Genomic DNA, 15,522 nt, shown 5'->3' on the forward strand with positions numbered 1-15,522 from the left:
AGTGAAAGTGTCCCTGTGAGTCAGCCCAGTGACCACGCTGTGTCTGCAGGGACAGCAGCTAGAAGTGACCCAGCGGCCTCGCTTGTCTTTCAGGGACAGCATTCTGTTACTGCTTGAGCTTTCTCTTTCACTCGTGTTCTTCATGTTACTGTTAAACAAAATTACGTTGTTCAGATACGTTGATTAAATTTGTCTTTTTTTTACTGGAAAAATATGAGGGTTATTTACTTATTTTTCTTTCTGCTGCTAGGGTGAGACCACAGATTTTGAGTTGTTAAAGCATCAGCTGTCAGATCCAGACATCAAGGTAAGAGCACTGGTAGTAAGGGGTCTGATGATTTAAAGTTCAGCTGTTTGAGTGTCATCATCAGACAAGTCATTCTGGTGCTTACTCAAATCCTTTGTTTTAAACATTTAGCTGCGTTTAACAACTTTTTGCTTTGTGGAAGCTGTCAGAATTAAAACTCTAAATTAAAAAAAAAAGGAACTGTTTGTACATGTATATATCTGATGTGCAGGTTTAGGAGTTGGTATGCATTTGTTCTTACATTCAAGAACTTTTGTTGGTGAGGCCACAAAGAAATTCCTTGCATGATAATGTGAAAGTAACTTCTATTTGCCATCCTGATCTTTGACTTTTTATTTTAAAGATTTTGTTATTTTCTAGTAATGGGTAATACTATTTATTGGAATAGTTAGCTGGTTTTTTTTCTGCTTATTTTAAGGATGCCCAGATCATTAACTGGCTGCATGAATTTCGAGCTTCTGTTGCATATTTGACCAAAGAACTTGAACAACTGGTCAGCATTTTGCTGGTAAGTGTCTGTTATGTGGGAAGATTAAGAGTTTAGTACCCAAAACATCTTTCTTTGACATTTTGGTCTTTGCTTGCTTTCAGAAGCTGCCATGGTTGAGAAGAAGCCGAGAAGTAGTGGAAGAATATCTGGGTTTTCTTGGCAATCTAGTGTCAGCACAAACTGTCCATCTGAGGCCGTGCCTCCGGATGATTGTATCACAGTTCACCCCCCGTAAGTTACTTTTCTCTTAATCTTCTTTGCTTATCAAAAATATCTTTACTAGGTAAGTTCTGTATAAATATAATGCATGACCTAATTAATTATGGGGTTGTTTGTTGGGTTTTTTTCCTGTTAATTACTTTCTTAACTTGAAAGGCTGAATTGTGATACAGATAATTTTCTTTCTGTAGATTATAGAAGGCATATTCTAGTGGCTAATACAGACCCCATTTATGAAGATGTCTTGGAAAGGGATGATCTGTATAATGTTGTTATTACTAAAAACCAAAAGCTGCAGTGAGGATTATATAAGATAGTCTCAAGAACTTCCTGGTTCTCTGAATGAAAAAGTCTTTTTTTATGAGCTTTTGTTTATTTTAGAAAATCTTGTGGATACTTTTGCTGCTTTAGTCCTGATGAAAACTGTTGTCCAGTATGTTTGATTGACATTGAAACCTGTAAGATTTGTACAATTTTGATAGAATAATGTCCCTTTTTGCTAGCTCGAGTAACCATCAGAGAAGATGATGTGGATATTTCCGATTCTGATGATGATGATGAAAGTGAGTATAAAGGAAGTATGGCTTATTTATGCTGCTATAATACCTTTACTAAAGAAGTATACAGTGCACGTTGCTCGTTTTTTAGAAAATTAATTTAGCTGAGTTAATGTAAAACGTTAAGAAACAGTACATCCTTAAATTCCCAAGTCAAAGACCTTCTTGTACTTGAATCAGTGGTGTGGTGACCCATGCCTTGTTACTTTCAAAATATTCCTACTGGTGCAGTATCTGTAGGAATAAGAATGAGTGCATAGGAAAACATTCCTAGTCCTAGGTTGTTTCAGAGCCAAAGGAAAGTTAAGAGTTGTTTGGTTTCCATTTTATTTACCTCAACAAAACTATGCAGTTTGGGGAATTCTTGAGTCTTTTTGTTGTCTGTCTGTGGTAACCTCAAATACAGTTGATAATTATAACAAAAATGCCACATAGTGTGTTCATTGATTAGGCAAACAGATAGCTAAATGTCTTCCAAGGATTTCGTATTTTCTTACCTCGAATGCTGGAATAAATTTCAGTTTTGCTTGTGATGACCCAACTACTCTTCTGCTGTTCATTTGTGACACTACTTGGATAAAAAAAAGCCTGTTATAGAAGCCTAATTATCTGTTTGTTTGACTCTTATGAAAATGAGGCATGATCTTTAGGTAGATTTTACCTAGTTGCAGGTTTGGATTTAACATATCTTCTAAATATTTGTGTATTGTGGGATAAATTTTGTATTCCAAGTTTAGTGTTCAGTATGAGAGCATATAACAACAATACTTGGCCTTGGGGCTTGCAGTGCATTCAGAGTTTATTGATTGTGATGTCATGAATTTAATTTGGAATTATTTTTCATTGTTATTTTGGTATTAAGGCAGTTAACTTAAAAAAAACCAAGCAAAACAAAACAAAAAAAAACCCCAAAACCCCCAGGATTTTGGCAAATGCAATTTCCTTGGGAATCTTTAAAATGTTTAGTTGATATGAACTGTTTTTGCTAGTTCCTGATGTAGTTTTCTGTAACCAAATTAATAAGAGTACTTTTTTTCTCTCTCTAGACCTTTCTGAAAACTTTAATACCTGCCACAGAGCATTGCAAACTGTTGCAAGATACGTTCCTTCGTAAGTATATAATCCTGTGGTTTTGTGTGCCCTTTCCCTGCAGATCTAAAGCTTGTGAACTGATGAATTGGAAGTGTACTTAATCAGAAGTATAACACTTTGTTTCACTGCATGATTTTTCCTACTGTGCACTGACTGGTGGAATGCTGTATCAGATCATTATGAGATTTCCATAGACATCAGCAGTTGAAGATCCTGTTAGTGGAAATAGGAAGCAGGGAAAGTCATGTTTATAGCAATGTATTTGAAGTGGCTTCTAACAAGGCCACAGTGAAAGTTTTCCACTTAATTATCTATTCTGTGATCCTTGCAAAACCAGATTTTGTACAATTACTTACCTTAAAATAAGTTACAGTGAAATAAGCTTATTTCAATCTGTCTTTAGAGTGCTGGAGCGTCTGTATTTTCTCTCCTAATAACCTATAACTTTTAGTTGGTTTGTTTTTGTTGATATGTTGTTTGTTTGTTGTTTGTTGTTTTTTTTTTTTTTAATTGTAGGACACCACAATTTCTCATGCCAATACTTGTGGAAAACTTTCCTTTCATTAATAAATCAGAAAGAACTCTGGTAAGAACTATGAAAACTTTTGTTTATTTGTTCACTTGTTTTTTTTAGTGTGTAAATATACTCTGTAGTATGACAACTGATTTGGTGGTGTTGAATGCAGATTTTTTGAGTGTATTCTTGAAGGTTCTTGTAATTTTTATACATACATGGGTGTGTCTGTTTAGTATAAGGTTGTCCAAGCATATTTAAGTTCCTTGTGCATAAGCATTATGCTGGTCTTTAATGACATAACTGCATATCTTTTCCACAGGATTGCTTTCTTAATCAATGCACAAGATGGACCTCTTTGACGATGAATCTCAGGGTTGTATAGTAAGGAGACGGTAGGATACCTGTCTCATTTGTTGTCAAAAATTGAAATTATTTATCAGAAGAACAGGAGATTTGATAAGCAGACAGAAAGCAATGGGCATTACAGGTGAAATCCAAGTTGCCAATAGTGTGTAGGGTCTTAAGTTGTTTTATTACATCTTTGGTATAGTGCTCACGTGTGGTGGAAAACAAGCTGGAAACTTTTGACGGGTGATGGCTGTTGTGTGATCTTTCTATTTACTTGTTCCAACTTGATGTGTTGGCACTTTATTTTTCAGAAAGGCAGAGCCCTGCTCCACCAGCCAAGTTCAGTTGGAGCTGTGTTTCGAACTCATCAAGTGCTGAGAAACCCCTGAAGTTCTTTGTATACCTTGCTAGTTTTCTATTGGGTTTTTTTGCTTGGTTTTGGGTTGTTTTTTTTAAATCCAAGTAACTTTGAGCATCACTTCCCTCTGTAAAATGAGGGGGATAATAGCTCTTATGTGGTGTTAGGAGAAGAATTTTTATTTATATATTTATTTATTGAGGAACAATTCTTGAAGAAACTCATAACTGTGTTTTCAGGGCAAGATTCAAATGAAGTGTAATAAAAATGTGGTCCATGCATTGTTAAATATTTCCAGTTTCTACAGTCTCATTAAACTAGCTCTATCCATTTTATGTACTGAGCGAGCCAGATGGCCTGTGGAAAAATCATATGTGCTCATGTAATTAAAGGTTGTGTTATAATGCATATTCACAAAGAGACTATGGTGGAGTCAAATGTGGCACTTCACCTAATTTTATGTATTGATGATTTTGTTACATGAAAGTTGCAACATTTTCTTCTGTACACAGGTGTGTATATGTGGGTGGGCACCCGCAGACTCACAGAACTTGTCTGTTAACCTGTTTGAATTATAATCAGAATTACTCTGAGGAGACTTACCTGTGGAGTTTAGAATTGTTGGTATATTATAATAATATGAAATAAAGATGTATTCAGTCTCACTTGAAACAGTTCTACTAGATCTGATTCTAGGTATAGTTAGGAATATGCTTGTTGTTTTAATTTTCCTAGAGAAAGTTTAGACTTAAACTCCTATGGAAATAAATAACTTTTCTTATGGAACATTTATACTCATTCTGTCTAGATATAGTTGGAAAAATGTGCTTGGAAATAGAAGATTAAGAAGTTAATGATAACACAGCTTAACAATTGAAAGTTGATGTTTGGCTTATACATTAACTTATTCTAGATTGAATGCAGTCTGTTTAAACCTATTTATGGCTCTTTAGATAGCAAATTAAGAAACTTGTTTTCTAAAAATCCTTGTCAGAAATGAGACTTTCTGTTAACATTATTATAGCTATCAATTAATTTTGTGTTATAGGAATGTTACGTTCATAACCTGCTACGAGTTACAGTGTACCTTCCAACTCTGAGGCTTCAAATTCTCGAGCTTATTATTGAAAAGCTGTTAAAGTTGGATGTAAGTTTGTTCTGTATAATCTTTTAGGGAAGCTTGGTGTTAAAATACACAGAGTAAGAAATTAAATATGCTTCAGTGTTAAACTCAACAAACAATACGTTGCAGTAGTGCTCATGATTGCGAGTATAAAACCAACCAAATTTACACTCCATTCCCAGTCTTAAAATCTTTCCCACACCTGAGGGTAACTGTTTGATGTGTGGACTGTTAATACCCTGCATGGAATCTCCATGCCAGAATCCAAATAACTGTTTTATGGTGATGAGTGCTAATGTGCAGAGAATGTGCTTGTCTTTGTGTGGCTGATGTGTTCTATCATCCCTTTGAAGTAAAAGGATTTATAGTCTTAAAAAAGGAGGTATAGCATTGTAAATTATTAAGGCTTTTTATTTTGGAGGACCTCAGCATATATGGATCCTTTCAACATCTCAAGGACTAGAAGTACATTAGAACAACCAGCTCAGTTGTAACTGCTACAGCAAGGCTTAGTGTTACAGGAAAAAACCTGAAATCTGGGGAAAGTTTCTGTTCTAGAGGGAAAGTTTCAGGCAGTTTGGTGTTCCCTTTTGAAATGTTTATTTAGTCAAGGAGAAAGTCTAGTCTAGAAATTACTCATGTTATCACTTCTTATATAAATAATAAAAAAAAAGGTTTCTTGTCATTGTCATGTTCTTGTAAAAATTAATTTCTTGTTTGCAACTGTAGGTTAGTACTCCACAGCAAGATATTGAAGATGCTGAAGAATCTGCTAATACTTCTGGTAGTGAGGAAAAATCTACAGAGGAGGGACTGTTTGACATGGTTGGCTATCTTGTTCCGCTAAAAGTTGTTTTAGTAAAATTTTCACTTTTCAGGTGGCTGTGAACTAAGACAATGTAGGAATATATTATTGCTTTGTAATTACACTGAACTCAGACAGTGTAGGAATATATTATTGCTTTGTAATTACACTGAACTGAGTGTAGGAATGCCTTACTGCGTTATCGTTACTGCAGTGCACACAGCTCCTGAAACCTGAACAGCTGACAAGTGATCAGTGTGTTCTCCCGGTGTTGACTTTATTCACGTAAATACCCAGTGTACATGCAATGAATCAGTTTCATTATGTAAAAACACAAGCAGCTGTACATAAAATTAATTAAAGAATTTATGGTAGTTGGCTTAGTTTACAAAAAGTTGTTTATATTAAGCTGTGTAATTATATACTGCTTTGTTTTAAAAAAAGACAAAAGTTTAGCATATCACTGAAAGAGAAGTTTAGTTTCACTTTTCCTGTAATTGCTGTCTTTATGATATTGTGTATATAAAAGCTGCATGGCTGCCATTTTATCTACCAGGAAGAAGATGAAGAAAGAAAAGGAAACAAAGTTGTGTCTTCTAGTAGTGAGAGAATGGCCCATCCACTTGCAGAGCGCCTTGATATTTTGATGACCATCCTGTTTTCCTATATTAAAGATGTTTGCCATGTGGATGGTAAGAACACTTGAACTGTAACCACATTTGATGTTTTGGTAACAAGTAAAAAAAACATTAAGAGCATTTCTTGCTTTCTACTGCTGCAAGACAGAGCCCTTGCTCTGTTTTTTTAGATGTCAGGATGAGACTAGAAGTCAGCTTGACATTGTTTTCTTTACATATTTCTTACTGGTTTAGAAAGAGAGAAATGCCACTTTTGCAGCATGGGGGCAGGAAAAAAACCTGAAATGGTTCATTTTGTTTTGTTTTCTTTTTTTGTTGTGTAGGCAAGCTTGATATCAACAACACAAAAGCTCTGTATCGGGATCTGGTTTCTGTTTTTGACAAGCTCATTTTACCAACTCATGCTTCATGTCATGTACAGTATTTCATGTTTTACATCTGTAGCTTTAAATTGGTGAGTAGAAGCTGTATTTAAAATGTAGTGTCTTCTGTCATTTCTGCATCCTTGTTTTGTCTTTTTTTTACAAAAAATAGTTGTTTTCTTCTGTAATTCTAGTATTACCTTCTATTGTCTGAAAATAGTACATCAGAGTTCATTAGTATCTTTGTTTTCTTTTCCTTCTCTGTTGCTCCTTTCTTCAAGTTTTTCTTTATGTGGTTCCTCTTCCTGTGTTGTGCATAAACTGCTAACAGATGGAATCTAAGCTAGTGTGAAGGAACTTCGTTAACAGACCTCTTTTACAAGAACTGGTTGGACTCTTGAACATGAGACATGGTGCTCCAGCAAGTTTCTTCAGCATCCCAAAACTATCTTTAAGATACTGTTTGTGTTAGCTTTTCAGTTTGAAATTGGTGTCTGCTGTTTGTTCCCTGCCCCTCATTTTCCTACCTCTCAAGCAAACTTGGTAACTTCTCTTACCATATATGCTGGTTTTGGCTGGGAAAGATTGAATCTTCTTCATAGTAGCTGGTATGGGGATGTGTTTTGGGCTTGTGCTGAAAACAGTGTTGATGATGCAGAGATGTTTTCGTTATTGCCGAGCAGTGCTCACACAGTCAAGGTCTTTTCTTCTTCTCACACCACCCCACCAGTGAATAGGCTGGGGGTGCACAAGAAGTTGGGAGGGGACACAGTGGGGACAGCTGACCCCAACTGACCCAAGGGCTGTCCCAGACCATATGACATCACACTCAGTATGCAAAGCTGGGGGAAGGAGAAGGAAGGGAGGGACATTCAGAGTGATGGCATTTGCCTTCCCAAGTAACCGTTCCGTGTGACAGAGCCCTGCTTTCCTGGAGATGGCTGAACACCCGCCTGCCCATGGGAAGCAGTGAATGAATTCCTTCTTTTGCTTTGCTTGTGTGCACAGCTTTTGTTTTACCTGTTAAACTGTCTTTATCCCAACCCATGAGTTTTCTCACTTTTACCCTCCTGGTTCTTTGAGCCTCCATCCCACCAGGGGAGAGTGAGCATCTGTGCAGTGCTCAGTTGCCCTCATCACCCACTGACCAATGCCCAGCCTGTTCCTGGCTAGAAATCCCAGAGGGGAGCAAATCCCACAACTCCAATCCTAGAAAAGAGAGAAAAGCTTCTTGGCAACCTCATCTACAATACTGAACATGATGTTATATGATATGGAATATTCCATTAGCCAGTTTAGGTCCATTGCTCTTGCTTTGTTCCCCCTGCAGCTTGTAGAAGTCCTTCTTCAGCGCCTGCACACTAGCAAAATATGAGAAGTTGAAAAGTCCTTGATTTCTTAGCAACAACTAAAAACATCAGTATATTAATCAGCATTCTTTTCAGACCAAATTCCATAATGAATCCAAAACACAGTGCTATTCTAGCTACTGAGAAGAAAGTTAGCTCTGTCCCAGCTGAAACAAGGACACTACATAATAAGAATGTGCATACTTTTTGCATAAGAGTAGCTAAAGATCCAGTTAAGCTAATGCCCTGTCTCTGACAGCGGTGAGTAGTGGATTAAGTAATTTGGTAACTTCCTGAGCCAGAGCATGGTTCTTTCATGGTAACAGCCCGTGATGGACAAATTCAAGGAGAAAATGTCTCATTATGTTATGCTTTTTGTACTAATGTGAATTTTTGACATCATGAACTTGTGTGTCAAGAAGTTCCACAATATATCATTTAAGGTGAAGAAGCCCTTTTGTTTCTCTACATTTGGCTTCCTGCTGTTTTCATTGGATGTCTCTGGCCCCTTCTGCTACAAGAGACAGTGAACAGTCACTTTGTGTTTACCTTCTTAGTGCTCCTGTTTTTATACATTTCTGTATCTGTTGCTGACTTTTTCCTAAACTTCTAGTTCCATTTACATTTTACAACTAAATGTAGAAAAAGACACAGAAAAGCATGCTCTTCCATCATGTGTAGGAATAGTTATTTACTACAGTTATAGGTAGATTTTTTTTTTTAATAGTTTAGTTAAGGAAATTTTGGGAATTGAATGTTAGGAATCGATCTATTAAACAATGTCATCAGCATAACAACTCATGATTTCTGTGTATCTTTTTTCCAGGGGTTGGCTGAGGCATTTTTAGACCATCTTTGGAAAAAACTGCATGATCCAAACAATCCTTCAGTGATCAGGCAGACTGCTGGGAGTTATATTGGCAGCTTCTTGGCAAGAGCTAAATTTATTCCAGTTGTGTAAGTTGTTTTGATATGAGCAGAACCAAACAATTCATTATAATTGCTGAGGTTAAGTACAGAATTCAACGAATGCATACACGATGTTGGTCTTCTGTTCCCACTGCTTTACCAGTAAGCCTGTATCAATAGTCCTGTTTGTCCTTTCTACAATACTGTCTCAGTATCGTCTTGAATTTTCCAGGAAAGTTTTGTATTTACAGGATGCAGACTAATGATTGCTGGGATTCATGACTTGCTGTTTAAGGCTTCACTTACCAAGAAATGCTGAGCACGTGTAGATTATGTTGACTTCAGGCAGAGCCATGGGTGCCCGGTATATCTGATTTTCAAAAGCAGATATTTTTAATGCCCTCTGTTAGGCATTCTGTGTAGGCTTGGAGACAGGGAAGTCAAATATTCAATTATTTTGATACAGATGGATTATGATATTTAAGCAGATGAGTGGAAATGTCTTATTTTTTACATACACATTCTGTATTATATTTGAGGTGGGCTTGGGCTTGGTGACTTTAATGTATCTTAATTTGATATTGGAATTACTTGTTGGACATGGGGGTCATCTCTCTCTGTACTACCTGTAGCCCAGGATTCTAATTGTTTACTGTGTGTGTCACATGCAGCATGCATTCATGGATTCATCTCTTCTGGCATCTTGTGCTTTTACTGATTGGGATTTTCAGTGCTGAGATAAAGGAGAGCTCATAACAGAATCTCCTTTTTTACAATGAGATTTTCTTACTGATGTTTTTATAGCCACTGAGTGAGATCCCTGAATATTTGTTTAGCATCTTTTCTGTGCCATTTCAGGTGCTATTTTTACACTATTTTTTTTCCCACCATTACAGTACAGTAAAAGCATGCTTGGATCTTCTAGTGAACTGGATGCATAAATACATTGATAATCAGGATACGGGGGCTAATGCTTACTGTGATGTAGCTCTCCACGGGCCATTTTATTCCACATGTCAGGCAGTGTTCTATACACTTATTTTCCGTCATAAGCAGCTTTTGGATGGAAACTTAAGGAAAGGTGAGTATATTAGGTTTGAACTTGCAAGTTTTACTGTTGATGTGTTTTGTAATGGTCAATTCAGTCGAGTATCTGATGGCAAGTTAATGTTGTTGTGCTCTAAATAAAATGAGATGGCTTGTACACCTGTCGGGCTACCAAGCTAAATAATCTTTTTTTTCCTCCCACTGTTGAAAACAATACTGATAACTGCTCAGTATTGATGTCTGTCCCCACATGAAGCACATTTGAGTTCCAGCTGTGTAAAACTAGTATGGGCTTCAATTAATAATCTTTCTTGATAACCTGTGCCTCTGTCAGTCCCTGTAATGGGTGTGTAAGTGAAGTGTCTGTGTTAGAAGGATGCCTCAGCTGCAGCAGCTTACTGTTACTTAGAGTAGCTTTTCTGCTGAACAAGCTATGGGCTAGATCTCTACTGTAAAGGAGCACCCTAAGACGTGCTTCTCTGGTGTTGTGCAGAGTGCAGGCAGGTCCAGCTGGAAATTCTTAGAAATTAAGTTCAGCTTGTATGATATATACCCTATATTTGTCAATTGTTCTTATTTTCAAGGTTTGTCCTATCTGCAGAGTTTAAATTTTGAGCGCATTGTCATGTGTCAGCTAAACCCCCTGAAGATTTGTATACCCTCTGTTGTGAACTTGTTCGCTGCCCTTACCAGGTACCTACTCATTTATTTCAGTTTCACCTTGGTACAAATATTTGTGTATGTGTGTATCTGAAAACAGCACAGGACTCAGAAGGTGGGTTTTGTTTGGCCCAGTATTGAGTATTATCCAAGACCACTCATTACAGTGCCCGTGTTCTAGGTGGGATAGTTCATTTCTGGTTCAGTTTCAATGAAATCCTACAGTACTATGCAACTGATTGCTTTGTGTTGGAGCCAGTGAGATTCTACTTGGAATGAACTTTATAGGAGTGCAAAAGAAGATAATAAACTCCTTACCTTGTGACTATCTTGAAAACTAATATAAGTTGGAAAATGAAAGATAGAAGTGATGCTTGTTAAGAAGTAACTTAGTCTTTCAATAGCATCTGAAATTCTTGCTTTCTGTGTGCTAGAAATGCTTGTCTTTTCTTTTTTACCTTTTTAAAGGAAATACCAGTTGGTGTTCTGCTACACAATTATTGAGAGGAACAATAGGCAGTTCATACCAGTTGTTCGGAGTGGCACTGGGGGTGACCTTGTGCAGACATGCACTAACCCACTTGACAGTTTCTTCCCCTTTGATCCCTACATACTCAAAAGGTATGACTTAAAATAATCAACTCATTTCTGCCTAATAGAAAATAATAAACTAAGAAAATGTCAGTCTTTCTACAGTTCAGTTTCTTCACTGATCTTTAGTACTTTTCATCTTGCATATTTTAACCAGAGGTTGTCAAAGATTTAAATTGAAATTTACCCCCACCATGACATATTGCAATGAAGAAGGAACAGGACTCAGTTTCCTGGAAGGTCTGGTTAATGTTTGGTTACTTTTCTTCTGGTATTCCTTGTTTTAAGCAGTCTCTAAAGTATCATAATGTTAGCCTAATAGATAATTTTTTTTTTGTTGGAGCTGTGGTGGTGTGTAATTTTTTTTGTTGTTGTCTTTTGGTTTGTTTTTTTTTGCACACCTTGAGTGTATTGCTTCTTGATTGGAGACTTCAGCTTATTAAAACATCTTGGTTTTTTAATGAATAGTGGATTATTTGCAACTTTTCAAAATGTGTAGCACTGTGAAGCTTTAATCACTTTTTATATTTAATGTTAGAGGGCAACATTCTGGCTTTTTTTTGTCTCTTAAAAAAAAAGTCCATCTCCACAGAAGAGAGACTTTTCTTAGAAGTAGAAGTTACTAAAGAAGCCATATAATATTATCTTCTAAAAATTCAGAAGAAAATTATGCTTAGTTGTGAGCATAGTGTAGCTGTTAAAAATACCTATCTAGGAATCAGCAGACCTGACTGTATCATAACTCCTCAAGCAAACAAATTTATACCTATCAGCAAAATTGAGTTATTTCTTCATGGGATTAATTGGGGATTATATAGGGGCTAATTGAATAGTTTGTGAAACCCTACAGAGGGCTATCAAAATGCCAAACATTTTATATCGTATCATTAAAATGAAATATATATGACTTTTACTGAATGCATGAACTCATATTGTGTTTTAATTGCTCTTTCAGATCAAAGAAGACTATTGATCCTTTTTATCAGTTTTGGGAAGAGCTGAGTGCTGAAGATCTTGAGAATCTGAAGAAACCCATTAAAAGGGTAATCTTTTCTGATCAAAATGGAGTTCAGCTTTTGCCAAATCTCTATCAGCTGCTTCTATTGCAGGATTGATTTATTTATTTATTTAGTAAATATGAGTATACTAAACATATGTGAGAAACTGTGGATTCAATTAGGGAAGCTTTAGGGACTGATGCATCCTTGCTTTGAGAACACTTTTCCCTTCTGCAGAGGAGTGAGTTTGGCAGCACAGGACCACGGTGAAGGCTTATGAATGCTCTCAGGATATGGACACACTGGTGTCACTGGGAAATGCGCTTTGTAGATATGGTTTAGTTCCTGTGTATCATAATAAGAGTACATCTGTCTTACTCTTTAACTAGTAGTGACAATTACAGTACAACCCAAGTCCTGAATTATGTCCTTCTAAAGCTCCTGTGTGTCTGTTTACCTTCCTGCAGAACATCTCTACTATGTTAGATTTTTGTTTGAGTTCTCCAAATGTAATGTTTTTCTTTCCTTATGATCACATGTAAAAATACTTTATGGTGTTGTAGCTTTCTTTACTGTGGTAACCTTATAAACTTTCCTATAGCATTTTGATTAGCAGATTTGATTATTGCAACATTTCAGAATTTATTTAGAAATACCTTTATTGGTCTCAGCATTCATTACTTCTGCCAAAACTTAATAGAGACCTGGAGTATTTTTCTGTTCTCACAGATCCTTTTAAATTTATGCAGGGTACTTCTGAAGATGAAGATGATGACTTTTTGAAAGGGGAAACACCTCAAAATGAGAGTGTGGTTGAAATTGCTCCAAATTCTTGTGAGTCAAATCCAATACAAGTGAGCAGCATTGGCTCCCCCCCGGACTGTTACATGCTGTATCCTCAGTGACGTGGAGAATCGGAAGTGAAAAGGTTGAAAATTGTGTGCAATTTTTTGCTCTGTAAAGAGACTTTAGCTCAACTTTCCAAACTGGCAAATGTTTTAAGTAACTACATTTAAGAAAAATTGTTTTCTTAATCATCAGATTTCTACAGATGTGTTATGATAAAGTCATATGTTGCTAGAAAAGCCTAGAGAATAAATAGGGTGATATTTTACAAATTTCACGTTGAAATGGTTTTTATGACTTACAAGGATTTTTTATAGTTTTTCCTGACTCTTAAAAACTTTTGTTTACTAATGTTTCTCTACAAGGTTTTATATATATCAGGGGTGAAATTGTGGTCTTTCTTCCTAATGATTTGTGTGGGGACCAGAATTCCATTGTCAGTATTCAGACTGTACTCTGGTGACTGGTTTTGAGTTGCTTTCAAAGCAATGGTATGATCCCATGATAGGGAAGACATGAATTGAGTCTGACAGTGATTCTTTTGCACACATCTCTTAAGCTTTTCCTGTCTGTAAAAGAGTATTTGGTTAAGCCAATATTGGAAAGCATATTCATTTGATAAGCATTATCGCTCCTTAAATAATGCAGCTGACACGCGACTTTCCCAGCTATGAAAGGTCAGACTTGGAAAAGTGACGATTGTTGGAAATGTTGAAAGTGATAGAGTAGCTGAATGTATGGTTTGTAGATAGTTTTATTTGAGGTGCTTCTGAAGCACTCTGAGACAGGTATTTATTTTCAGGATTTGAAGTTAATATGTGAATGCTGAAAAGACAAAAAAAAAATCTTCCCTCGTAGAAAGGAAGCAATGGTGTCACTGGTGTCACTGGTGTCCTTGTGTCAGTGTTTCTCTGCATAGGTTTCTTGTCTTTTTTCATGATTGCCAGCTTTGAGACTTGAGTAAGAATATAAACAGTGGAAAAATAAATGTTATTTGTGTAACATTTAGTTGAAAATGTTGTTACTTTGGAACTAAATAGCTCTGCAACTCCATTCACTTGCCCTTCTTTAGATTCTGAATTTGAAGGTTTTCAAGACAGCATTTGTATTCAAAGCCAATAACTATTGATGCAACCAGTGCAAATCTTACACCTTTAGAAAAACACATCTCTCTATATTACTAAGGATCTCTTGGTGTAGTCTAGCTCCTTAAAGTTAGGATTTTTTTTCTGATAGACTGCAAAAATGAGTTTTGGGGGTGATATTGCAGAATGCATCAGTGGATCTTGTTCATCATTGGGTAAATTGAGACTTAGTTTTTGTTTTTAATTTTAATTGTCTTTACTGTCATTCCTGAGCAATAAACAATAGCTTTCCATCTGAAATAATTGCATTCTCTCCTGGAATAGAAAAGAAACCTTCTCACATCAACAGCAAGGAAAACGTCCTTTGAAAGCTTCCTTTTTCTGTTCTTTCCCTGTTTGTCTTTAGCAACGAAGTTGGTCACTTCTTACAAAATGAGGCTGTGTAAAATTTCCAAGTTTTAATACCAGATTTGTGATTTAGGAACTTCCACATCTCATTAAGAGGGGAAAAAAAAAGGTGCAAGTGATGTAAAGTATAACAAAAATATGCACAGGCAATGAACTGTCTGTACTGAAGTTGCACAGTTAGCATTTGTATGCTAAAGGGACTTGCTTAAAACAAAAATTCAGTTAGGAACTCCACAGTGTTTCTGTAATCTCTCTGTGATAGACCTGGTTTCTGGTGTAATTGCAGACAGGTGAGCTGGCAGGTGCTGCTGGCATTTTGCTGAAGAGACTTTGTTCTGCAAGTACTGGCAGTGGTGAGAGGAATGCCTTCGGAGGTGGAAATTTTGCCTTACCCGTTTACTTTTGTGAAAACTGGATTGGAAAGGTAGAGGTAGGGTTACTGGGCTGTTTTCTGTTGGTTGGGGACAGTCCCCGGTGCCCTGGCTGTCCTCTCTCCCTGCCCTGAATTTAACTGCTGCTGCCACGATTGTTCTGTTTGTGCACAGACAACTGGAGGGAAAACCCTCGTCCTTAAGGAAGGACTGTTGTCTTTGTCAGTGTCTGAATATTTAGTTTTGTGGCCGCTGGGGCGGGGACAATAGTGATGTGGGTTTATTTGTGAATTTGGCCTTTATCAGGGTTGTTTCCGAAGAGATTTCCTGGAATAATTTGCGCTCCCCTGGCAGGCGGAGCGGGCTCAGCGCCCGCTGGTCGGTAATGTGGCCGGGACTGGTTTCCGACAGAGCCTCTGGCCGGTCGCTGCGGGGCCGGGGG

At 36.9% G+C, this 15,522-nt stretch overlaps 1 protein-coding gene across 1 annotated transcript; it reads left to right on the forward strand.

The window, feature by feature from the left end:
* Positions 1 to 250: 250 nt before the first annotated feature.
* RRN3 (RNA polymerase I transcription factor RRN3) lies at positions 251 to 13,568 on the forward strand (the record flags this gene model as incomplete). The annotated part of the gene is made up of 16 exons (XM_010171756.1): positions 251 to 307; positions 726 to 815; positions 899 to 1,028; positions 1,520 to 1,579; positions 2,620 to 2,683; positions 3,182 to 3,251; positions 4,937 to 5,035; positions 5,741 to 5,836; positions 6,373 to 6,508; positions 6,778 to 6,908; positions 8,992 to 9,122; positions 9,971 to 10,155; positions 10,706 to 10,814; positions 11,250 to 11,402; positions 12,328 to 12,415; positions 13,120 to 13,568. Coding segments are annotated over 16 exons (1,755 nt in total), but the record flags the coding sequence as incomplete, so codon positions are not given.
* Positions 13,569 to 15,522: the final 1,954 nt, after the last annotated feature.

Source organism: Antrostomus carolinensis, unplaced genomic scaffold (genome assembly GCF_000700745.2).
Source record: "Antrostomus carolinensis isolate BGI_N321 unplaced genomic scaffold, ASM70074v2 scaffold22777, whole genome shotgun sequence".
Lineage (NCBI taxonomy): Eukaryota > Metazoa > Chordata > Aves > Caprimulgiformes > Caprimulgidae > Antrostomus > Antrostomus carolinensis.